General features: G+C 54.0%; 1 protein-coding gene and 1 long non-coding RNA gene across 2 annotated transcripts in view; both read right to left on the bottom strand.

Annotated features, from left to right (window-relative positions):
* The window catches only part of LOC106899065 (deleted in malignant brain tumors 1 protein-like), a 53,566-nt gene extending 28,559 nt beyond the window's left edge, over positions 1–25,007 (bottom strand). The window contains exons 1-10 of the mRNA XM_014960732.1: positions 23,944–25,007; positions 22,721–22,877; positions 21,188–21,334; positions 19,113–20,443; positions 14,630–14,786; positions 13,243–13,572; positions 11,052–11,399; positions 9,970–10,317; positions 8,789–9,118; positions 7,888–8,217 (exon numbers count right to left, since the gene is read on the bottom strand). Of these exons, the coding sequence (XP_014816218.1) occupies positions 7,888–8,217; positions 8,789–9,118; positions 9,970–10,317; positions 11,052–11,399; positions 13,243–13,572; positions 14,630–14,786; positions 19,113–19,169 (1,900 nt within the window). The 5' untranslated portion in view covers positions 19,170–20,443; positions 21,188–21,334; positions 22,721–22,877; positions 23,944–25,007. The remainder of the gene's footprint in view (positions 1–7,887; positions 8,218–8,788; positions 9,119–9,969; positions 10,318–11,051; positions 11,400–13,242; positions 13,573–14,629; positions 14,787–19,112; positions 20,444–21,187; positions 21,335–22,720; positions 22,878–23,943) is intronic.
* LOC106899066 lies at positions 5,901–7,183 on the bottom strand. Its single transcript, XR_001414015.1, has 2 exons — positions 6,669–7,183; positions 5,901–6,536 (listed from the first exon to the last, which is right to left on the bottom strand). It is a non-coding gene; the product is annotated as an uncharacterized LOC106899066 (long non-coding RNA).
* Positions 25,008–25,346: the final 339 nt, after the last annotated feature.

The following is a 25,346-nucleotide window of genomic DNA, read 5'->3' as shown; positions in this document are numbered from 1 at the left end:
GAAAGAATCACAGAATCACAGAATCTTAGTGGTTGGAAGGGACCTCCGAGATCATCGAGTCCAACCACAAAAAAAAAAAAAAAACAAAAAACAAACACACACAAAAAAAACAACCAAAAAACAAAAAAACCACCACAACCACCACAAGAACAACAAACCCAAAACCACCACCCACCAACTAAACCCCACACCCACAGCCCCACACGCTACACCCCTCCACAAACCAATAACACCCCTCCACAAACCAATAAACCACAAACCAAGAGAAGAGGTGAAACCCTGGGGGTGGATGGGGCTCAGCTACTCATGCATTTGAGATGGCTCTTGCCCCCGAAAAAAGGATTTCAGAGGGGATGTTGACAATCCCACACCGTCTCTGGACATCTCAGATGTCCCTGGGCATCTGTTTGTAGGCAACTGAGCCCCATCTCTGCGTCTAAATGGGATCCTGCATCCCAGGAGCCTCTTTCTTGTTCAGGTAATAGGCAGAAAAAAATGGGCATTTGAGCTTATGTGTGTATTTTTGTACCAGCAGCAAAGATGGAACTTCACCATCAAGAGTGGGTAATGCCTTGGGGCTTGCTTGGGCAAGCTCGTGAGGCCGAGAAGAAAAGTGCTTGAACTCAGGCAGTATGAAGAGCCATGGCATGAGATTGCCGCAGGTCCCGTGGGCAAGAGCACGAGCCAAAGGGAGACCGTGTGGACAGGAGCTGTAACTGGACGTTAGTCACATGGAGAGCACAACTGGGTCAGCAGGAAAAAAAAAAAAATATGTTCAAGAGGGATACGATTGCATTGTGTAAATAAGCTTTTTGACCACAGATAATGATTTCCGAAGTGCTCAGGCACTGATCTGTGTGTGGGTCTGACCGTCAGCAGGCAAGGGGCCAGACGCAGCACTTGGGAAGTCACAGGGGGCAGAAAGAGTACGAAACAGGTTAAAAATCAAATCCCTGAGTCATTCAAATACAAACAGCACCTGGGCAGCCGTGGCACGCTGGATGCAGGAGCGCGCAGCTCGGCTCTTTCAGTCGGGCTGCACAGCAGGCAGCAGGAAAGTGTCTTTCAATAACAAGTCTTTGCAATAAAGCGTCTTTGCAAAGCCACCCCTGAAAATTCACTTTTACAAGGAAGCTGAACCAGATGCATTCCAGGCACTGGGTCCTCTCGCAAAGGGCACAGTCCTGACGATGGCTGGCTCTTCTGTTTCATCCTTTCCCTGCTTTCCCATGGGCTTTTTGCTCTGCTTCCTTATTTTCACTGGGAGCAATGAGGCGACCCTGTATTAGCAGGGAATCAGCCCAGCAGCTGAGACTGAGCAGAGCTGAGACACTCCTCGGCGCGTTCCTTGCAAGCACTGCCTGATCGTGTGTGCATTGACCATGGACAAGTCCCAGCCCAGATGTCTCCAGCCAGCCAGGAGATACTGACTGTCCCAGAGGCAAAGACTGTAATGAAATTTCCAGGATTCTCCCCCAAAAGTGGGAAGATTATACTGTTCATGGATAGATCACAAAAGAAAGAAAACCCAAGCAAGTTAAAGCAAAATTTTAGTTCCAAAAGGCAGCAGTACAAACTGCCCTTAGCAACAAATCAGCCTGGAAATTAAAACAAAATCCCTACCAGCAGAGAAAGCATGTTCCTAATTTTGTTCGCTCCAATCCTGATCAGAAGAACGTTTCTGCTTGTGCCTTTTGTAAACGTGAAACATCACTAAGAAGGTTGTCCAAGCTCAAATAACCAGCTCATGCTCTGAGCTGGGGCAGCTTGGACGAAGACCAAAGCCCTTCCTTAACCATTCCCAAAGCAAAGCTGCCATTTAACCATCAGCATGATACTGCACCTGGAGCAGAGCCCTTCCCCATCCCTGCACCAACGTCTGAGAGCAAACCATGGCTGTGGGTGAGGGACCTGTAAGGTCTTCAGCTTCCTTACAGCTCTGCCTGAGCACAAGGGTCACGTCTCTTGCCAGCATCTTGCCTGTCTGCCCCATTAGCCCCACAAATATGGGTTCCTTGTGCTGCACAGCCATGAGCCACCCAGCCTTGTCCTGGCAATGTGGGTCCCTACCTGCTCACCTCTCTGTCGTGTGGAGACCTTCTCCTCTAAAGGCAGAGTGCTGTTGGGTTTGACCAAGCCCCCTCCATGCTGCAATGCCATGACTTTGCCATGCACGGTCTGGGATAAGCCAAGATTAAAGCAGGGGAGGAAGCTGTGACCAGCTGTGAGACAACTTCAGCACCAGACAAGCTTCCCTCCGCTCTCCTAACGCTCTCAAGCCTTTAATTATAGGGCACAAGCCTTTGATTATGGTATAAAACCATCTGTGCAGAAGTAGACCTGCTGTGCGTGGCTCTTGGAGTGCAGGGGAGATAGACGAGCTCCTGACAGCATAAAAAAACTTTTCACCCACCTCCAAAGCCATCATAAGCCACTGCCCATTGCCCAAGACCCCGGAGCGATCCCCAGGACCCCAAACCAGCCTCTGCTGTTCCCCACAAAGTGTTGGCTGAACCGGCTGAAGGAGCCGGTGTGGCAGATGGGCTCCCTGCAGTCAGCAGTGAAGGCAAACGCCACTCACCCCAAAGGCACGCCGTCAGGAGAAGGATCCCTGCACTCTTGGCCCCTCCACAGGTGGGTTTTCTGCCCCCAGGGTGGCTGGATGAGGGATGGGGACCGCTCGGTGTCCCCATGTTCACAGCCTGGCCACAGGCTGGAGGCTGGAGTGGATTGTCCTTGTGAGAGAGGCCAGCTGAGCCCAGTGTCCCGCTGGCAAACTGGGAGGGAAAAATGGGATTTCTGCAGAGCGCTCTCCTCCTCTGCCCTGCTCTCCCCTGGGAGCTTCACCTCCTGTGAAGCTCTGCCAGGAGGTGACCCACTGCCCCATGCAGCAGCCAGTCTTGTCATCAGCTTGCGAAACAGCGAGCTGTTCCAGGAAAACATGGAGCAAACAAAACCTGCTCGACACTCAGGTCCTGTCTCGTACGTGCCAATCCCTGTGGCCATCTTGGCTGCCCTGGTACAAGATATCTACTTTCCAAAAGTTGAATCAAGCCTCTATGCACAGACCTGGGGAAATACAGCTACGTTAGCTTCGTTGGAAAGTGGCTGGTTGGGTTTTGAGGTGAGGGAACATCCACTGCAAGAAACTAGGTTACTACAAGCTGAAAATGGCTTTATTTTAGGAGGCTGGAGCCAGCACCTGCACTGTAGCTGTTTGCCATCAGGAGAGCCTGAAAACCATCTGTGATGAGAAAGGGGCTCACGCTCACCTTGCCATGCTTTGGACGGCTCAGTCAGGTTTGGAAAACAAGGGGAATTGCCATTCTCATATCCTACTGTGTCTGCACCTGCAAGACCCCCAGGGTCCCTTTTGGATTAGCAGTTTGCTTCCCAGTTGCTGTCATGCTGATGATGCTCCTGGCACGTCCCTTACACATCGCTGCCCCAAGCATATGCTGAGAGGATGGAAGAGTTTGCTGTCCTCCCATCCCTTCAGTGTGTGGTGGCTGATGTTGTGCAAGGAAGGGGCCCAAAGGCAGAGCATTGTGCTGCTGGAAAGAAAGTGTTTTGCAAAAGGGTCATCAAATGAACATCACCCGTTGCTGCGAATGGGAGGGTTCAGATGGAGGTGGGTCTTGTGCTAGTGGTGCCTTGAAGATGGGGCTTGCATTGGGCAAGGACGTGGCCCCTGCCAGAAACAGGGTGGATGGTTTTGCCCATGTCTGTGTAAAAATAAGAAGCAAAACTGGAGCACGTACTGGGAAGAGGGCAGCATGGCCAGGGAGGTCCAGGCTGAGTTTAACCTCTTCAGCCTGGCAAAACCTGAGAGGGGCAGTGGAGTGGGGAGTAGATTGCTGCCTGCAGGAAGATCAAATAGGAAAAAACCAAACCCCAGAGGCATGCAGAGCTAGGGCTGGAGACCAAATAGGAAAAAAAGAGGTGTGCTACACAAAGGCACAAGAATGAGTGGGGGAAAGTTGGGCTGGAAATGAGTCAAAACTAATCTCATCAAAAGCAGAGCAGTCGGGAAAGGTGGCTGTATTCATTTGTACTGGGGCTCAGTGAGCCCAAGGACTTTGTTCCCCTCCTTTGCAAACAAACAAACCAGCAGCAAAGAGATTCCCGACACAGAAATGCCGTGAACTGTCACAGCCTGACGTGGCTGATGCAGCTCTGGGCCAGGGAGCTTCTGCTGGGGCTGTCTTCAGTTTGGACAAACAGCCGCTCTGGAAACGAGTTGTGTCCTCTGTCCCTTCTGAACTCGAGTGTTGTGTCCCCCTGGGAAGTCTGAAATCCCTCCTTTGAGACACTGCAGTCTCTGCAGAACAACCCATGGCCCAAGCTGGGCTCTAGCAGGTGCTGATCCTTCATATTGGATCCCTGAAGAGCATGAACTCATCCCAGCTTTATTGCAAAAACCTTCTCCAAACGGTGCACATATTTTATTCCAAAAAAAACTGGGCCAAAGTCCTGTTTTCTCCTATTCTGAGCACACTTTATGCGGAGCCAGGAGAAGCCCTGGGCCTTTGATGTAAGCTTTGGGACAGGCAAGGCGGGATGACCAGGTCTGCTGGGGCAGCCAGCAGGAAGATGAGAAGGCTCAAGTGCCAGCAGGAGGATGAGAAACCTTGAAGTCTCAGGTGTGGTGGATGTCCGTGGAGCAACAGAAGCTGACCTTGTGGCCACATGTTGACAGGAGATCCCCAGCCAGGGGAGGTCTATGGCTGGGGCTTAGGACGAGTAGCAAGACGCGAATGGGTCACAGCTGCAAACCGCTGGCTGGGAGGGAAGGAGATGTGGGAGGTAGATCTGAAGGGCACTGAAATACATAGAATCATTGAATGGTTTAGGTTGGAAGGGACCGCCTCCCACTAGACCAGGTTGCTCAAAGTCCCATCCAACCTGGCCTTGAACCCCTCCAGGGATGGGGCAGCCACAGCTTCTCTGGGCAACACGTTCCAGTGTCCCACCACCCTCACAGCAAAGAATTTCTTCCTGAGATCCCATCTAAATCTCTTCCAGTTTAAAATCATTATCCCTCATCCTATCACTAAATGGCCTTGTTTAAAGTCCCTCTCCAGCTTTCTTGTAGGCTCTCTTTAAGTACTGGAAGGAGCTATAAGCTATCCCTGGAGATTCTTCTCCAGGCTGAACAACCCCAACTCTCTCAGCCCGTTCTCACAGCAGAGGTGCTCCAGCCCTCTGATCATCTTTGTGGCTCTCCTCTGGACTTGCTCTAACAGGTCCATGTCCTTCTTGTGCTGAGGACTCCAGAGCTGGATGCTGGTAGACTCCAGGTAGGGTCTCACCAGAGCAGGGAAGAAGAGCAGAATCACCTCCCTCGCCCTGCTGGCCATGCTTCTTTTGATACAGCCCAGGATACAGTTGGCCTTCTGGGCTGTCAACACATATTGCCAGCTCATGTTGAGCTTCTTATCCACCAACACCCCCAAGTCCTTCTTCTCAGTGCTGTTCTCAGCCCTCAGGGCTGTCACATGCTGTGACTCTTTCATTACATGCATCTTTTCCTTTCCATGTCCTTGAGTGGACATCAGCTTGGCTTGCAAGGCACACCTTCACTACAACCTGCTCAAGCTTGTGGTTCTTTCATTCCCTCCCATGGCACTGGGACGTTCCTCAGACATGGACCCTTCTGGCTTCACCAAAGTGGTGGATGTTTTGGGGCTCAGAACTGGGTTGCTCCATTAGGAACCTTAGTGACCCTTCCTTGTTGGTGGCCAGGATAATATCTCACCCAACATTAGTAATCTTGAGTCTCCTGTATCTGACCTGGTCATCTGCAATCCCTCTATAACCAAGGGGCCTTTTCTTCCACCACTTCCACCTCACCAAGTCACTCCATATCCCTGAGTCTCTATAATGCTGCACTCTCAATCTTTCAGGTTTAAGGGTTTTACTGGTATTTGAAAGTGGATTGAATAAATACAGTGGGTGAGGGACTTTTCACCCCGTTCTGGATGGGTGTTTAAGCACAGTCCTCGTTTTACAAAGGTGGTTTTTTTGCACAGTGCAGGAGAGCACCCTGCTCCCTTGCTCCTGGATCAGGCAGCAATCCTCACTTCCATGGGGACCAGAAGCGGTCATGGGAGATTAGGGGAAAAGGTGGGAATGTGGTGAGGGTGATGGCACTCGATGCCACTGCAGGGGGCTACAGGAATCACAGGGGGCTATGGGGCTGGGAACAAGAGGAGTCTGGAGTTAGGATTCTGGAGCCTACCCAGAGGACCAGATATGGGTTATTCTGAGAAGGCCTTGCTTGGAGACTGAGGGACTTCAGCTCTGCTTGGAGGAACTGGGACCCGCAGAGGCTCAGCGCGGTGAGCTGGGGGCTATGGGGCACAGAGACCAGAGGGGATTCTCTCTGCTGACCATTGCAGCCACGGCTCTGCTCTTCTGGCTCCAATGAAGTCTTCTGGGGTCCTGAGGGAGCCTTGCCTTGGACACCAGGAACATGACCGCTTAAGCCTCGGATGACATCCCGCTGTCCTCTGTCTTCACTCTAAGGGGTTTGTCTGCAAAATGAAGGAGCAGGGTGACACTTTGGAGAGTGCGATCCCCACACCCAGGCTGGTGTGCCTCCATGCCAGCCGGACGTGTGGCCACAAGGAAGCCAGGTGCACCACGTGCTGTGGTCCTGCTTTTACCTGGGGAGCGTCGAGCCGGTCTTCCACACCTCGTCCACAGGTACAGGACCAACAGGGTCCCACAGAGCATTGCCCCCACGCCGAGCAGGCCTGCCAGCACCGAGCAGGCCTCTATGAGTTCTGCAGGAAGAGTGAAGCTCAGAGGGAGTTGTTTGGATGGCGGGACTCGTTCTGCCCCTCTCACCCTTCCCTTCTGCTGCCTGTTTTTGGGGATTTGCAAGATCCTCCCTCACTGCCCCTCCTGGGTGCTGGGCTGATCGTCAGCAGCAGGACTCACAGCTCACCCTCTGCTTTGGGAGGGTGGGTGCATGGACAACCCCCCTCTCTGGGCTAACGCAAACAGAGCACGTCCGCTAAGGATGCTTGGATCTCCACGTCCACCGAGATGCCCTCACCCAGTTGGTCCCACTCCGCTGCCTTAGAGCTGTTGCCTTCGGGTGCCTCTCCCCTGTCCACCCAATGTCTCCCAGCAAAAAGGCTTATGGCAACACTTCTGTTGGTGTTGGTCAACTGTCGGCTGAACATGAGCCAGCAGTGTGCCCAGGTGGCCAAGAAGGCCAACAGCATCCTGGCCTGTATCAAGAACAGCGTGGCAAGTAGAGCCCGAGAGGTGATCGTCCCCCTGTACTGGGCACTGGTGAGACCCCACCTCGAGTACTGTGTCCAGTTTTGGGCCCCGCACCACAAGAGGGACATTGAGGTGCTGGAGCGGGTCCAGAGAAGGGCAACGAAGCTGGTGAGGGGTCTGGAGCACAAGTCTTACGAGGAGAGGCTGAGGGAGCTGGGGGTGTTCAGTCTGGGGAAGAGGAGACTGAGGGGAGACCTTACTGCTCTGTACAAGTACCTGAAAGGAGGGTGTAGAGAGACGGGGGTCGGTCTCTTCTCCCAAGTTACAGATGTCAGGACAAGGGGTAATGGCTTCAAGTTGCGCCAGGGGAAGTTCAGGTTGGATATTAGGAAACATTTCTTTACTGAAAGGGTTATCCAGCATTGGAATGGGCTGCCCAGGGAGGTGGTGGAGTCACCATCCCTGGAGGGTGTTCTGAGCGAGGAAAGCATCTCTGGTGCTCCCGAGGGTGTCAGAAAATGAGGTGTGTCCCCCAGAAAAGGCCCTCAAGAACTGGCTGGGATGAACACGTGCCATTTTTCCCACTTTCTTCTCGCCTTGGGACTGCCTCCCTGCTCTGGTGTGGACCCCATGGAGGATCGTGGCTCTCACCCTTTGGCTTCGTGCACACCACGCCGGCCGCCGAGCCCTGCTGGCAGGACCCCAGCCCGGACCCCTTCTGCTGGCACTCCAGGAGCAGGGACTCGCTCCCCCGGCAGCTCAGCCCCTCCAGCAAGGCACGGCCGGTCTCCTGCCTGAACTGGGCTCCCAGGGGCGCCGACTGGGCTGGCCCACAGCCCAGCTGCCTGCAGACCACCTCGGCTTCCAGCAAGCTCCAGCCGTTGCTGCAGACCCCGTGCCAGGTAGCGTTGTAGAGCACCTCCACCCGCCCCGCGCAGGGACCGGGGCCGTCCTGCAGCCGCACCTGCAAGGGGTTTGTGCCTGCAAGAGGGAGCAAAAAGGGGGTGAGGTGGTGCCTCTGACCCCATAGGGTGATGAGAGCTTCTGACTTGCTCCGGAGCATCTTTTTTTCTGGTGCTCTGCTGAAGGAAAGCCACCAGCACCTGCGACTTACTCCACCTCCGGGTATGAGATGCCTTAATAAGCAACGTCACTGCGGGGCTGGTGTCCTTGAGATGGGGCTCATGGGAGACCCACATCCACCTCCCTGCTGGCACTGGACTCCTGTGTCTACGAATGGTGTGCCTTGATTATTTTTTTAAGCAAGGTTTGGCCCATCCCAGGATGCTGTCACTGATGAGCCTGAGACATAGTCCAGATTAAATCAATTTTAGGAGTTAAGCGCATAACTCCTTTCTAAGGCAGGGTGGCATTTTTTCTCAACTCCAAGCCAAGTGGCTGAGTGAAAGATGACTTCTGCTCTGGAGCTGGGGATGGGGAAGAGTGAGGAGAGAGCCTGGCACAGCCCTGGGGTAGAAGAGTAGCTCCAGCACCCATCAAGCCCTCCCTTGGATGGACACCAACCACCCTGGTCCCTGAAGCCTGGTCTTACCCGAGCACACCACGCCAGCATCCTCGCTGTGGCCGCAGTTGTGCTCTCCCCAGGTGCTCAGCTCACAGTCGGTGAGCGCGGACTCGGTCCCCCTGCACTGAACGTCATCCAGCCAGATGGGATCCGAGCCTTGTCCGAAATGAGCCGAGCCCGGTGCTGACAGTGCCACCCCGCAGTCCAGCTGCCTGCACACAACAGCAGCGTCCTGGAGGTCCCAGGAGTCGTCACACACGGTCCCCCACTTCTGGTCATGAAAGACCTCGACTCTCCCCAGGCAGCTGTTGGAGCCGTTCACCAGCCGCAGCAGGCGCTGCTCCGAAGGGTCCGCATCTGTGAAGGGAGAAAGGGTCACGTTAATTAATGCCTCACCATCAGCCACTGCTCCAGTCGGGCTTTGCAATGTGCTAAAGCCACAGGAAAATCAGAGCATCCTTCTGCGCGTTAAGCCTCTGGCTGCCTGGGGAAGGTGCTGCACTGACAGGGCTGCCTTGGGATTTGCTTCTCATTGGTGTGGATAAAGAGGGGTTGCAGTTCCAGAGCTTGGGGCTTGGAGCCTCAGAAAGGGTCCTAGGGTCAACAGGGACTATGGGGGCATCTTGAGGTCAACGGCAACTATGGGAGGGTCCTAGGGACAGTAGTGACTATGGGAGGGTCTGGTGTCAACAGTGACTGTGGGAGGATCTTGAGGTCAACAGTGACTATGGGAGGGTCCTGGAGTCAACAGTGACTGTGGGAGGATCTTGAGGTCAACAGTGACTATGGGAGGGTCCTGGGGTCAACAACGACTGTGGAAGGGTCCTGGGGTCAACAAAGACTATGGGAAGGTCCCGGGGTCAACAGCAACTATGAGAGGGTCCTGGGGACAGTAGTGACTATGGGAGGGTCTGGTGTCAACAGTGACTGTGGGAGGATCTTGAGGTCAACAGTGACTATGGGAAGGGCCTGGAGTCAACAGTGACTGTGGGAGGATCTTGAGGTCAACAGTGACTATGGGAGGGTCCTGGGGTCAACAACGACTGTGGAAGGGTCCTGGGGTCTACAAAGACTATGGGAAGGTCCCGGGGTCAACAGCAACTATGAGAGGGTCCTGGGATCAGTAGTGACCATAGAGTCCCTGGCTGCCTGAGACATGATTGAGCTGATCCTGCACCCCAGCCCGCACAGTATTTATCCCAACTGACGTGAATCTCCAGAGCACATCACGCCAGCTTCTTCTCGGTGGTCGCAGCTGTTGGATCCCCACGGCCTTGCTTGGCATTCGGAGAGGGCGGCTTCCGTCCCCGTGCAGTTGACGTGATCCAGCCAGATGCGGCCAGACGCTTCCCCGAAGTGAGCCGAGCCGGGGGCCGCCATGGCCGTCCCACAGCCCAGCTGCCGGCAGACCACCGCTGCCTCGGCCAGGCTCCAACCACTGTCACACACTGTCCCCCACTGATGGTTGTAGAACACCTCCACACGCCCTGCGCAGCGGCCATAGCCATTCTCCAGGCGCAGACGAGCCGGTGTGTTGGTGGTGGCCGTGCCTGTTCCTGACACAAGACACAAGGGGGGAACGTCAGACCAGGCCTCCCCCAGGTTGCCCCTTCTTGCCACCATGGTGAGACCTGTGCTGGAGGATGCTCCCCTGTGTTTTGCACAGGGAGGTTCCTGTGTCCACACAGAGCCCTTGAGAAACAGCTAACGTTTGGGGTAAACAGCTCAGGTATGGGCAAAACCAGCCGGGTAACCTCAGAGTCTGTGCATGTTCAACATTATCCCAAACAAACTGTAAATGGCTGCAACCCTTTTTTTCAGTCCTCCTGGGTGGCTGTCCACGAACCCTTCGCGTGTCCCCAGCAGCCCCCAAAGGCAGAGACTTTCTGCAGACCCCCATTGCTGGTGCTTCTTCTCCAAAAAGACTTCAGGTCCCCTGCACCCCATCTTTGCACAGCCTGTTGACTACTGGTCCCCATCGTGTGATGGGTTGGGACCTTGCCTGGAGCCTCTAGCACCCCGTCCAGTGCTTTCCCTCTCTCCTTGGTGCCCACGTGAGCACAATTTTTGGTGCTGCCCTTCCTACTATCCCTGCTGCTCCTCACTGTGTGCCAGCATGGCACGTAGGAGATGGGACAAGGGGGACAAGGTCATCCACCCAGGTGTCTGCTGCCCAGCCCTTAGCTGCAGTTGTGAAATCAGTACGAATCCCTGGAGCAGAGCATCCTCCGCTCTCCTTCCTCCAAGCATCCTCCGCTGAACTTCTCCTGGTCCAAAAGCATGATGTTACCTGTGCACACAGCGCTGGCATCTTCTCCATGGTCACAGTTGTTGACACCCCAAGGTCTGGCCTGGCATTCAGACAGGGTGGCTTCGGTACCAGAGCACTGAACGTTGTCCAGCCAAATGGGGCCCGATCCCCGGCCAAAGTGAGCTGAGCCGTAGGCCGAGATGGCTGCCCCACAGCCCAGCTGCCGGCACACCACACTGGCATCCGTGAAGCTCCAGTCGTCGTCGCACACGGTTCCCCACTGGTGGTCGTGCATCACCTCTACTCTTCCAGAGCAGTGGTTCGGGCCACCCACCAGGCGGAGTTCTGCAGGACCAGCTGGGGTGTCCATAGCAGGGCTGGATGAGTCTACAGAGGGAACAAGAGGTGGACCATGAAAACCTCCTTGCCCTTCATTTCTGCAGCACCATAGAATCATAGAATCATCGTCTAGGTTGGAAGAGACCCTTGGGATCATCGAGTCCAACCATCTACCCTACCATTCTGCACTCCACCATGATTGTTGGCTGCCCCCTGTCTCTACCAATGTGCAGCCACCTCAGGACTGGGATGATGTCATGTCCTAGCAACCCACAGTTTTTCAAGCTGTGGCTGAAGATCCTGAGGATGCTGAGACAGGAGGAGGAAAAATATTTTCTTGGTGTTCATGGGGCACTACCTCCTATTTGCAGGTGGAGGTGACAAGTGAGGGGGCTCAGCACACCTGGGTTCTGATGTCTGTTGGGACAATTCTAGCAGAGGTGGCTCAATTCTAGCAGAGGTGGCTCCAGCATCTACCAATTGCCATGAGAGCCTGCAGCTCAATCAGCCACCAAGGCTCAAAGCTTCTGGAGTCCCAGGTTTTGACCATAAAAAGCTGACTGAGGCTCGCCAGAGGCAATGGAAATCATTCTGTCTCTTGTGTTGGTGGTGAGAAGGAGGAATCTGGGTGTCTCCTCCTGGCCATCCTCTCCTCTGCCTACAACTGTGTCTCACAGCACGTGCCTGCAAAATACAACGAGGCTCTAGTCTTGCATGTGTCCCTAAAACACAGCCAAGGCAAGGCACACAGGGTCCCACTTGCCGTGAAGGCGTGTGATGCACAAGGGTCCCCTACGCATCCCCCAGAAGTGGTTGGGCATCTCTGGGAAGTTATCACAGATAAGGTTTTCAAGCCTGCTTCCCAAATTGCTCCCCAGCCTGCACTCACTTGTACAGGACAAACCAGAAAACCGTCCCTTCCTGGGGCCACAGGTGCTCCGTGCCTCAGGGAGCTTTTAGAAAAGTGGGGGGACAACACTCCTTGCGAAGGACTTGCTGTGCCAACTATGTGTCATCATCACCCCCCACCCTGTCATAGAATCACAGAATCACATGGGGTTGGAAGGGACCTCTGGACATCATCTAGTCCAACCCCCCTGTCAAAGTGGGTCCACCCAGAGCAGGTTGCTCAGGAACGTGTCCAGGTGGGTTTTGAATGTCTCCAGAGAAGGAGACGTCACCACCTCTCTGGGCAGCCTGTTCCAGTGCTCTACCACTCTCACAGAAGGAAGTTCCTCCTCACGTTTAGGTGGAACTTCTTACACTCAAGTTTGTGCCCATTTCCTCTTGTCCTGTCACTGGGCACCACTGAGAAAAGACCAGCCCTGGCCTCCTGACACCCTCCCTTTAAGTATTTGTATGCATTGATTAGATCCCCCCTCAGCCTTCTCTTCACAAGGCTAAAAAGACCCAAGTCCCTCTGCCTCTCCTCGTAAGAGAGATGCTCCAGGCCCTTCATCATCTCTGTAGCCTCTGCTGTCCCCTCTCCAGCAGTTCCCTGTCCTTCTGGAACCGGGGAGCCCAGAACTGGTCCCAGTGCTCCAGATGGGGCCTCCCCAGGGCAGAGCAGAGGGGGAGCATGACCACCCTCAACCTGCTGGCCACGCACTTCTTGATGCACGCCAGGATGCCACTGGCCTTCTTGGCTACAAGGGCACATTGCTGGGTCATGGGCATCCTGTTGTCCACCAGGACTCCCAGGTCTTTCTCCTCAGAGCTGCTCTCCAGCAGGTCAGCCCCCAACCTGTGCTGGTGCAGGGGGTCATTACTCCCCAGGTGCAGCACCCTGCACTTGCCCTTGTTGAATTCCATTAGGTTTCTCTTGGCCCAACTCTCCAGCCCGTAACTCCCCTTCTCTCTGCCCAACTGCCTCGTCTCCCCAGGGTGTTACCTGAGCACACCACGCCGGCATCTTCACCGTGGTGGCAGTTGTTGTTTCCCCAGCCCTTCGACCTGCAGTAGGACAGGGCGGCCTCCGTCCCCGTGCAGCTGACGTCGTCCAGCCAGATGGGACCCGACCCTGCCCTGAAATGCGCGGCCGCGGGGGCCGACAGCGCCGGGCCGCAGCCCAGCTGCCGGCACACCACGCCGGCGTTCTCCAGGTCCCAGTGGTCGTCGCACACCGTTCCCCACTGGTTCTCGTAGAAGACCTCAACCCTGCCGGCACAGCGGTGCGGGCCGTCTGACAGGCGGAGGGGAGCCCGCTGGGCAGCAACCGGGCCTGCAAGAGGGACACGGAGAGGGTCTGGTGTGGAAGAAGCAGCACTGGGACAGGCTGCACGAGCAGCACAAGCTTCACGGAGACACTGCCAACAGCGGTGGCTTGTGTACACTATGGATGTGCATACCCTTTGGCTCAAAGACAAACAAACCAAAAAAAATAATTAAAAAAACCCACAAAAACAAGGCAAGGAGAGAAAACGCTCTGCAAAACCCTCTTTTTGAAAGACAGTTATCCTTAGAGCGGCTCCAGGTATTTTTTTTGCTCAGTATTCCCAGTCAATGAAAAGGAAAACCCTGCTGCCCGGGTTGGGAACTGGGGGCAGCTCTAAGTAGGGATTAGGTGCCCAGGAGTCTGAGGGAAGGCAGGTACTGCCTGTCAGCAACCTCATGCTTTAATTAGTGATTTGCATGATGCGCCTGCTCAGCAAATTGCCCCACGGGCCTGGCCAGGTGAGGGTATGTCTTACAGGAGGGCATTCCACAGGCAAAAACTACAGCAAGACAGATAAATACGAGGTGTTTAATCACCGTGGAACCGCCTGGGTCAGGGTCTGGGTAGAGGCTGCAGCATCTCCTGGATGCAAAACGAGGCCGGCAGGGGCAGAAAAATAGACGAAAACCCCCTTGGCATCCCACTTGCAGCACAGCAGTCACCTCCTGGAAAGCCTTGATGTCTGCTATGCGCAGAGCAGACCAGATGTTCCCGTTAGCATTAGGGGGGAAGAGGACTTTGTGCCCTCTGTAAACGAACTGGCCGGCCCTGAAGAGGTGGCCAACACAAATAAGCAATTTCTGGTCTTGACTGTCACCGGCTGGGAAGGCTCCAAGTGTTTCCCAACTGTTCTGTGCAAGGGCAGCAGCGCCAGAGGCCAGGATAATTACCTGGCTAACGAGGTCTCCTTCCCAACCCACCGCTTTCTTTTCCTTTTGAAGGCTGGTGGGCCAAAGGCAGCTTTGCCCATCCATCTGCAAGCCCCATCCTCCCCATTCCTGCAGATTTCCAACCCTTGTCTTTCTCCTAGGGTGCTCCTTCCCCCCGTGCGAGAGCCACTCACCACAGAGGCATGCCAGGTAGATGAGGAGTCCTGCTCCAGCGAAGCCAGCCAGGCCGCTGTGGAGGGACAGGAGGCAACGTCCCGACAACCCCATGGCCATCACACGTGCCGTAGGAGAAGTGACCGTCCCAGGGCGAGCTGCGAGCCCAGCCGGGTGCTGTGGGTGGCGAGAACAGGTTTGTCCCCTCCTCTGCCCCGTGTTTGCCTGGCATTCATCCCTCCTCCTCCTCCTGCACTGACCCCTCCTCCCCGTTGTCACCGGGATCCTGCCCTCTGGTTTTAAGTGGTTTAGGTGGCCCCCTCACTGCCACAAACACGTCTGCTCGGAGGCTCCTCACCTTTCCCAGCTGCATCTGCCCCATTTCATCCCCACCTCCCCAGGCCCACAGGCTGCGGATCCGGCCACGGGAAGGTTTGTAACGCTCACTTCTGGAGGTTTGCAAAGCCAAGCCTCATCTTGTGCGTGTCATCTTGAACATGAGCCAGCAGTGTGCCCAGGTGGCCAAGAAGGCCAACAGCATCCTGGCCTGTATCAAGAACAGCGTGGCAAGTAGAGCCCGAGAGGTGATCGTCCCCCTGTACTCAGCACTGGTGAGACCCCACCTCGAGTGCTGTGTCCAGTTTTGGGCCCCCTACCACAAGAGGGACATTGAGGTGCTGGAGCGGGTCCAGAGAAGGGCAACGAAGCTGGTGAGGGGTCTGGAGCACAAGTCTTACGAGGAGAGGCTGAGGGAGCTGGGGTTGTTCAGTCTGGGGAAGAGGAGACTGAGGGGAGACCTTATCGCTCTGTACAAGTACCTGAAAGGAGGCTGTAGAGAGACGGGGGTCGGTCTCTTCTCCCAAGTTACAGATGTCAGGACAAGGGGTAATGGCTTCAAGTTGCGCCAGGGGAAGTTCAGGTTGGATATTAGGAAACATTTCTTTACTGAAAGGGTTATCCAGCATTGGAATGGGCTGCCCAGGGAGGTGGTGGAGTCACCATCCCTGGAGGTATTTAAGAAACGTGTAGACATGGTTCTTCAGGGCATGCTCTAGTGCCCAAGATTACTGGTTTGTGGTGGGGTGCTGTGTGGGTGGGTGTTTTTTTTGTTGTTGGTTGGACTCGATGATCTCTGAGGTCCCTTCCAACCACTACGATTCTGTGATCTGAAGGTGGACCCCCACCACCCAGAGATACCCCCAGGGTGCGTGTGGAGGGCAGGAAGCCTCCTTTCCCCTGCCAAAATAATGAGTTTTGAGGGCTTGTGTACATCCAATAGCACGGTCTGGCTGGAATCTGTCCTGAAGTCACGTCCCTGAAGCCATTGCCCGTATGAAACACACAGCCTGTACCCCGGGATGTCACACAACACCAATAATAAGTAGGGGGCTGGAGGGAGGGGGTGGGGGTTTGGCCCAGAAACTGTGCGGTAGCCACTGAGATTAAGCTGCAAAGACACTCAGGGAAGTCATCGTGCCTCTGTAGGGAAGTCATCATGCCTCTGTACTGGGCACTGGTGAGGCCTCACCTCGAGTGCTGTGTTCAGTTCTGGGCCCCTCACTACAGGAAGGACATTGAGCTGCTGGAGTGTGTCCAGAGGAGAGCCACCAAGCTGGGGAGGGGTCTGGAGAACAAGTCCTATGAGGAGAGGCTGAGGGAACTGGGCATGTTTAGTTTGGAGAAGAGGAGGCTGAGGGGAGACCTCATTGCCCTCTACAACTACCTGAAAGGAGGGTGCAGAGAGGTGGGGGTTGGCATCTTCTCCCAAAGGACGAACGACAAGACCAGAGGAAATGGTCTGAAGTTGAGGCAAGGGAGATTTAGATTTAGATATTAGAAAGAACTACTTTACTGAGAGAGTGGTCAGGCCCTGGAACAGCCTGCCCAGGGAGGTGGTGGAGTCACCATCCCTGGAGGTATTTAAGAAACATATAGACATGGCTCTTCAGGGCAGGCTCTAGTGCCCAAGGTTATTGGTTTATGGTGAGGTGTTGAGTGTGGGGTTTAGTTGGTGGGTGCGGTGTTTTGGTGGGCAATTGGTGTGGTATGTTTTGTATTTGGGCACCCCTGATGTGTTGATTCTCATCCTGAGATTAAGGGAACTGAGGGAATTTACAGACCGGTCTCTGAGGCAGGTGATGGTTTGGCACAAACCCATGCTGGCATTGTAATCCAGGTTGTCAGTGAATAGTCTGCTCACCTGCAAGCAGTGGGATGGGGCATGATGGGACCCCCTGGGATGACCTGTGGGCTTCTGCATCCCAGGGCCGTGGCTCTAGGCATGACTATGGGGCAAGGAGCCTGCCCAGTCCCTTGGGCTGGTGCAAGAGCATCACCCAGCCCTGGGACCAGGACACTGGACCAGGTGGGCTCCTGGCCGAGCCATCATCAGAGATGATGGAGCTGGGGACACCCATGCCTGGCAGAGGGAGCCAGTCTCCCCGGAGCCTTCTCTTCTCTGGGCTGAGCACCCCCAACTCTCTCAGCCTGACATGGTGCACCATGAATTTCATTACATCTCATCTGTAGATAGATGTCAGAAGAATCACCTTATTATTCAAGGATAAGCAGTTGGAAATGCTACCCTGTGACTGTCTTGCAGCCTTCACATTTGCTTGCACCTTCCAGAGAGAGCAAAGAGATCAAGTACGGGCCAAGAGCTGAGTATCATGAACTGTTCTCTGCAAGATGGGAGAAGCCATCAGGATCTTCTCGTGTGGCTTGTTCTTCTCTGCTGATGGCTCCCTGTGACTGCAATGGCACCCCAGCACAGACATCTGTGCTTCAGCACTTGGTGTCTTTGCAAAGGACTGAGATCTGCATGTGCCAGCATCTCCATGGTCCAGCCCACCATGGCTGACACAACGAGGACTCATCTTATGCCACCTGCCTTCGCCTCTCAGCGTCTTCTGCTGATCTAAAGCATTTGAAACCTCTCATCCTCCCCTTCAACAATGAATTAATCTGTTGCAAACTTGGTCTAGATAAGGGTAGATAAAGGTAAAGAAGAGAACCCAGGGGATAACTTGAGCTTGGGAAAATCCATCAGCCATAAGAGGAGGAAGCTCACAGCTTGAAAATTCTTAGTATAAATGGCCCAATGCTGGCAATTCCATCATTTTCTCCAACACACCTGAGGCCACTCTCCCCACAGAGTCCCTCCCCAGCTTTCCTGTAGCCCCTTCAGGTACTGGAAGGGGCTCTAGGGTCTCCCTGGGGCCTTGCCTTCTCCAAGCTCAACAAGGAGCGGGAGGCTCTGCAGCAGCCTGAGGTGACCACTCGGCCACGCAAGGGAGGACCCTGGAGTTGAACTGTGCTGAATCGTGCTGGGAAAAGGCTGAAAAGGGAACTGTGCTTCCTAGGGGTGGAGGTAGATAGAGTGTCACCCCGAGCCACAGCTTCAGGAACGAGAAGAAAGAAAAGCTAACTTTGCAAAGTCTGCTGCATGCCTCTCCGTTACCCTCATTAGGGTCATTAGGGGAACGACCATTATCCTGCTCATTATCAGAGAGCAGGACCAAGGCAGTCGGGGGTCAGCACAGGGTGCCCTTGTGGCCTAAGGCAGAACTATTCATTCTGATGTATGTTTTCATCTCAAAGTGCCTGAAATAAGGTGACTAAGGGATGTTTTTGCAGGACGAAAGGGACCATGCGTTGCATTCCCCAGGACCTGGGTGCCCAGTGGGACGAGACCTGCTGAGGTGGCTTTGGGAGACTGGATAAGGGGTGAAGGATCCAGCCCTGCTGTAGTCTCCACCACCCTCCAGAATCAGGCCATGGAGCACAGCACATGTAGGGGGGTCCTGGGGCTCCCAAACCCAGGGAGAAACATACACCTGGTGTCACAGCAGAAGCCTTGAGAAGTAGAAACACACAGGTCGGGGTAGAGAATAGGTATGGGATGATACAAGATGGGGCACGCTAGAAAGACCAAATCAGCAGCTCACCCATTGCCAGCTTGCAGGACAAGAAGTTTTAGGGGTAACAAAGAAAAAGCATCCAACACAGTCAAAAATCCCCACATACAGTCAGTTTGGGTTGCAATACTGATTTGCGGGTGGATAAGGGAAGAACAAAGGGTGGAAGGTGTGTCAGAAAACATGCGAATCCAAAAATGGAAGAAGGTGAGGACGAAGAAGAAACCCCCATCAACATCACACTCTTCCCCAGAAAAAAACTTGGGCCCCTGATACCCTACTGCAAAGCCCCCTTGGATGAAGAAGACCAGTGCCATCCAGTGACCATCAGGCTGAGGGAACAGCAGAAAAGTGAGCACAGGACCTGGAAAAGTGGCAGGAACTAGTGAGCATGTGCCCTGGTCAACTCCTCTTAGTGCAACAGAGCCCAGGACCAATTCACATCCATGCAGGTATTCACTGAAAGTTCCCAACTCCACCATTAACTGGACTATGAAACGTTCACACAAGGCTTACTGTAAGTTTAGCATGAAGTTACTACTCAGAGAAGTGCTTCCACAAGCCTTAAACACCCCTCTATACGTACCACAGCCACAGACTTGGCTGTAGTCTTGCCTGATCCTCCTTTGCGAGTGTCCCGCATGCTGTAGGAGCAACTTTTTACTCATTAGTTCTCCAAGCTTTTGGCCTTTTTGGGATCTTCATGCACTCCTCGTTTCCCATGGCAGATACTTCCCACACATCATGCAAGCCCTCTTCTGTTTTCCAGCTTGGTCAATCCTCTTGGGACACTCCAAGTCTTCCTCCTCTATGCCCCTGTGACCCAGTGTTGGATCCCCTGTTTCTCCTCTTCCCCCACCTTGCAGATGTTCATGCTTTTACCCCAGCAGAGCCTCTGGATTGATCACATCACTCATTGTCCTTCCCTATGGTTGGCTACCTATCTATTTTCCTGGTGAGGACTGTCCTGCCAACACACAGCAGGGCACCTGCATGGGGTCCTGCTCGGCTGCTCGTAGTCCCTCACTTGGGTTGGCAGGAGCCGTGGTGGTGCCTGGTCCTTATTTCTACGACCAGAGCTTCTTAAACCTCCTGCAAGCATCCCTCTGCGTGGCAGACTTGCACCTCCATGCCCTCCAAGCCTTTCTCAAGAACCCCCTGTCCTCTGAGGCGACCCAAGAGACCGATGTCCAAGGACACAAGGCACAGGAGCATGTTTGGGAATACAGCAGATGGAACAGGTCAGTGAGATTCAGTTCCTCCCACGCACCTAGTGAACTGTAGGTCCTTTGCCATGTTTTCCAGTCCCATGTCAATGTCTGAGAACTGGGGCATCTCAGATGGCTCTAAAAATCTGCATGAGGCCTAAACTGAGCTTTCATGTGGAGTTTGCAAAATGGCTCAGCTTCAGGGCTGTAGGGAAACAAGCCCCTGGCGGATACTTCGGGGTAAGCTATGCAGCCTCCACTGACTGGTTATTAAAAAATTTTTTTAAAAAAAAGGAGAAAAACTTCCAGGAGTAAAACACTGCTTGAGTCTTAGAGAATGTTTCTATTTTCAGAAATGAAAAAAAAAAAAATTGGAAGAGAAATTTGAAAAAAAAAAGAAATTTAAAATTTCTACACATAAAATGTCTTCTTCTTCGTGCAGACTGTCTGTCCCTCAGGGTACCTGAACGAGGTGGGCATGGAGACAGGCTGTGGATCTAGAGACGAGGTGGCTCAGGGCCCTTAGAGAAAGAGCTGTGTGCTGCAGTGGAGCTGCATCTCGGAGTTTTATGCCTGGGCTGTGCTGAGCTCTTTTCTTGAGAAGAAGCTCTCTTCCCAGCAGGAGCCACCTTGACTGCTGCTTGCTCTTCTCCAGGTGTTGAGATGTATGTGTCAGATGCAACAAGCTCCTCCTCCATGTGCACAAAATCTGTGGAGAACAATGGTTTGCAGAGCCAATGGTTTGCTCCACACAGCCTGAATTTCCCCCTCTTTAACGAAACCAACTGAGGATGTTCACTCCATTGGAGACAGCCTAAATCACTTTGGCTTGACTAACAGGGTGTGCCACCATCACCCCTGCCAGCACTCCAACATGAAGCCTGCTTTGCAGAAACCACCCTCGATCCAGCATTTGGTCCACACAGAGCACCTTCCACCAACATGATGGACGTTCAACAAGACAACATGGAGATGTTCAACACAGGCAACCCCAACCACTCAACCCCACTTTCCAAGAGTCTCCACCACAGCCTTAAAAATTCAGGAACAGACACAATTCCTGGTCTTTTCTCGTTCTAAAGGTGGAACATCCCTTGCCAACGGGGAGCTAGGGCATAAAGCCACCCTCTGCTCAGAGCTCCTGCATGATGTGCAGGCAGCACAGGCAGTGTTTGAGGAGGCTTCAAGGCCTGCCCCACCTCCCAGCCTGTCCGTAACCCAGGAGGAAGGCAGTGTCAAAGTGAAAGGGGAAGAAGTGAAAAGAAAGAGAGAGGGGAAAGGGATGGGGAGAGAAAAGGTCGAACCAGAAAAGGAAGTTCCTTTCAAGACGAGCCACAGGGAAAAGCCCTTCTGCCCCAACTCTGCTGACATCAGCGTTTTGAACAACACTCGTTTCCAACCACACGTTTCTTCTGCAAACTCCATTGCCCTCTCCACCCACAGCAGAGCTTACCTGGGGGGAAATTAAAAGCCCTGCGCTGCGTTTGCCACCTCCTGAGGTACAGAAGAGCCCCACAGAGCAGCACGGAGACCGGAGGGATGACTGGGACCAGCAACGGGAGCGGCGGCAGAGGCCGCGGAGCTCTCATGGCAACAGAATCTGTGGGGAGAAAGCAAATGTCTCTTCGTCCAGAGCTAATTTAGGAGATCAACAGACATCACCAGGACATGAGCAGATGGGCACAGCGTGCGCTGTGGGAAATTCCCATTAGGTAGGTGAAAATACTGGTTTTCCCCCCATGAGGATGGTTAAATATTGTAACACAGATGAGAAAGGCATTTAGATCTCCATCCTGGGGGACTTTGCTGTCGTCACTGGTCAAGGCCATGAACAACATGGTCTAGTTGGTCTAACAGTGGAAGTTTAGAGGGGTTAGTGGAACATTAGGGTGAGGGGTCTGGAGCACAAGTCTTATGAGGAGGAACCGAGGAAACTGGGGTTGTTCATCCTGTAGAAAAGGAGGGGAGACCTTCTCACTCTCTACAACTCCCTGAAAGGGGGGTGCAGCCAGGGGGGGGGCTTGGTCCCTTCTCACAAGAAACAAGCAATAGGACAAGAGAAAACGGCTACAAATTGCACCAGGGGAGGTTTAGATTGGATATTAGGAAAAATTTCTTCGTGGAAAGAGTTATAAAACACTGGAATAGAGTCATAGAAGACTGGCTGCCCAGGGAAGGGGTGCATTAGTCATCCCTGGGGGTATTTAAAAGCCAGGCAGACATGGTGCTGAGGGACACGGGTTAGTGGTGGTTCTGTCAGTGTTGGACTCGATGATCTTAAAAGTCCCTTCCAACCTACATGATTCTATGATTCTATGACTTTAAAGGTCCCTTCCAACCCAAACCATTCTCTGCTGCTGCGGTGTCCTTGCTCATAGAATCATTTAGGTTGGAAAAGATGCTAGAATAAGCTAGAATAAGAAAACTGCTGAAATACAGAAAATTCAGACGTGCTTCCTGGAAAAGGAAGAAAAGAGTAGAATTCGTAAAACTCCTTACTTCCTCACCATTAGTATAGTGGGTCCCTCCTTCTTATACAGATCTATATCCAGGAGCTTTTTGGTGGTTTTCTGGATTGCAACAAAACCTACATCTCACCCTGTAGGTCCCTAGGTAAAGCCTCTTTCCTCCTGTCCCCTGGAAGGTTTGGTCATGCAGCTCATTGCTTTGCTCAGATTCTTGTGCTCCCCATTTCTCAGGATACTCAGGTCCTCCACCCACCCCTGCTCGTAGCAGAAAAGTCAAGGAACCCAATCAGGGACTATAGGGGAGAGCAAGGGGGTGCTTGGGGACAAACACTTGTTCTCCTGGGATAAAGTCCTCATGGTGACCAAGGGGAGATGCTGCTCTCAGCCAACCTGAAATTGCTCCTAAACAGATACAAGAAGCTTAATGTGAGCAGAGCAGGTGTTTCTCTACTGAGTTATCCTTGTGGCAGTGTTGCTCCTTCCAGAGCTGCGCCACGGTGGGCTCTGGAGTGGCCTACCCAGGCACACCACGCCGGCATCTTCTCGGTGGTCACAGTTATTGTCTCCCCACAGCCTGGCTCTGCAGGTGGAGAGGGGTCGCCTTGTGGTGCTGGACCTAGCGATGGAGAATCACCACCATGGTTGGAAGGGACCTCTGAGATCATCGTGTCAAACCTTAAAGGAAAAAAAAAAAAAAAAACAAAAACCCACACAAAAAAAAACCCCAAAACCAAACAAGAACAACAAAAAAAACCCCACCACAAAACACAACACCCCACCACATCACACTGACCCACAAACCAATAATCTCGGGCACTAGAACATGCCCTGAAGAGCCACGTCTACACATTTCTTAAATACCTCCAGGGATGGTGACTCCACCACCTCCCTGGGCAGGCTGTTCCAGTGCCTGACCACCCTCTCAGGAAAGTCATTCTTCCCAAGATCTCATCTAAACCTCCCCTGCCACAACTTCAGACCATTTCCTCTGCTCCTGTCATTATTCCCTTGGGAGAAGAGGCCAACACCCACCTCTCTCCACCCTCCTTTCAGGGAGTTGTAGAGGGCAATGAGGTCTCCCCTCAGCCTCCTCCAAACTAAAGATGCCCACTTCCCTCAGCCTCTCCTCATAGGACTTGTTCTCCAGGCCCCTCACCAGCTTGGTGGCTCTCCTCTGGACACACTCCAGCACCAAAATGTCCTTCCTGTAGTGAGGGGCCCAGAACTGAACACAGCACTCGAGGTGAGGCCTCACCAGTGCCCAGTCCAGAGGCACCATCACTGCCCTGCTCCTGCTGGCCACGCTGGTCCTGATACAGGCCAGGATGCTGTTGGCCACCTGGGCACACTGCTGGCTCATGTTAAGCCAGCTGTCTACCAACACTCCTAGGTCTTTTTCTGCTGGGCAGCTCTCCAGCCACTCTTCCCCAAGCCTGTAGCACTGCCTGGGGTTGTTGTGACCAAAATGCAGGACCCGGCACTTGGCCTTATTAAACATCATCCCATTGGCCTTGGCCCATCGATCCAACCTGTCCAGATCCCTCTGTAGAGCCTTCCGACCCTCAAGCAGATCAACACTCCCACCTAGCTTGGTGTCATCTGCGAATTTACTGAGGGTGCACTCAATCCCCTTATCTAGATCATCAATAAAGATATTAAACAAGCCTGGCCCCAAAACTGAGCCCTGAGGGGCACCACTGGTGACCTGGTGCCTCTGTACTCGGCACCGGTGAGGCCTCACCTCAAGTACTGTGTTCAGATCAGAGAAAGCAAGTGTTGGACAGGAGACAGAGGATGGATCCCCACAGGTTCAGCCTTTATCTTCACTCAGAGATTTGAGGACTCCCACGAGGAAAGAACTTCGCTGGAGAGAAGCAAGGAAAACTGGCTGCAGAGCTCCTGTACCCTGGTACCCAGGAGATCATCAGCAGAGGAACGACAGCTACCTGAGCACACCACACCAGCATTATATGTGCTTGGAGCAGCCTCCTGCCCCGAGGAAGGCAGAACAAGAGTCATGAAGGAGCAGGGTTAAGAGCAAGCATTTCAGATGGCCCCCTGAACTCAGCTGGTGCAGACGATGCCACGTGCACACTGGCAGGGAACTTGTGGTGGGGCATCTCCAGCACCATCTCCAGCATCACAGGTGGGGCACGTACTTTGCGTCCTACACAACATCCCCCGAGGGTGTGGATGGAGAAGGCTGGAAGGCAGGGGCAGCTGCTGTGCTCCATGTGCATAGGGATGGTGGACAGAAGCATGTACTGATCCTGAGGTATGGCCAGATCTGGCTGTCTACCTGGGTTCCTCTTCCACTGGGATGAGATCCAGTGTGCTGGGAAGATCAGGAGGAGATCCAGGGTGTTGTGAAGAAGCAGGAGGAGATCCAGGCTCCCAGGGAAGAGCAGGAGGAGATCCAAGCTGCTGGGAAGAAGCAGGAGGAGATGCAGGCTGCTGGAGGCCTTTCAGGGATCTACAGAGCACAGCTGGGGACACCATGGGCTATAGGGCAGGGCCGGGGACTTTTCAGGGATGTATAGGGCATATAAGGATAGAGAAGGTGCATGCAAACCTGCAGCCAGAGGAGATGTGGGGCAGGGAAGGGGTGCAGGAGCAAAATGGGTGCCTCCCTGTGCTGGTGGCCCAGCCCAGCAGGAGGGTCCCCTGTCCCATACCCACCTCCAGCCCCCCGGGGGCCTATGGGGCACCCCAGGCACAGGGACACGTGGGCCACCAGGTCCCCAGATGTGAGCAAAACGGGCAACAACAGTGGGGAGAAAAGGCAGGATGGGTGGGAGGGGTGTAAGCAGGGGGACAATACGGGGACCCCCGCCCTCTTTTTTATGGCAACCCTGCCCAAGTGACAAGCCTCCCCCAAAGGACATGGCAGGGGGGCAGTGGGGACCCCACAGCCACCCTCATCAGCTTTTCCCCTCTGGGAGCTCCTTGAGTGGGGGAGGGTCCTGTCCTGTGCCCATCACTGTGTCCTCAGTGTCACAGCCCAGGGAGGGGGCGTCCTGCAGGGAAGGGGACATCTCTGGGGGAGGCCATGCAGGGCTGGAGACAAGGGAACGGGGTGACAGGGTTCCTGGGATCCTGCATGCTCCTGTCCCCACATCCCAGTGGCATTGGGTCCCCTGGGGG

Source organism: Calidris pugnax, unplaced genomic scaffold (assembly GCF_001431845.1).
Source record: "Calidris pugnax isolate Ruff unplaced genomic scaffold, ASM143184v1 scaffold496, whole genome shotgun sequence".
Taxonomy (NCBI): Eukaryota; Metazoa; Chordata; class Aves; order Charadriiformes; family Scolopacidae; genus Calidris; species Calidris pugnax.
Note: the sequence above shows the minus strand (reverse complement) of the source record. Positions and strands in the feature narration are given on the sequence as shown.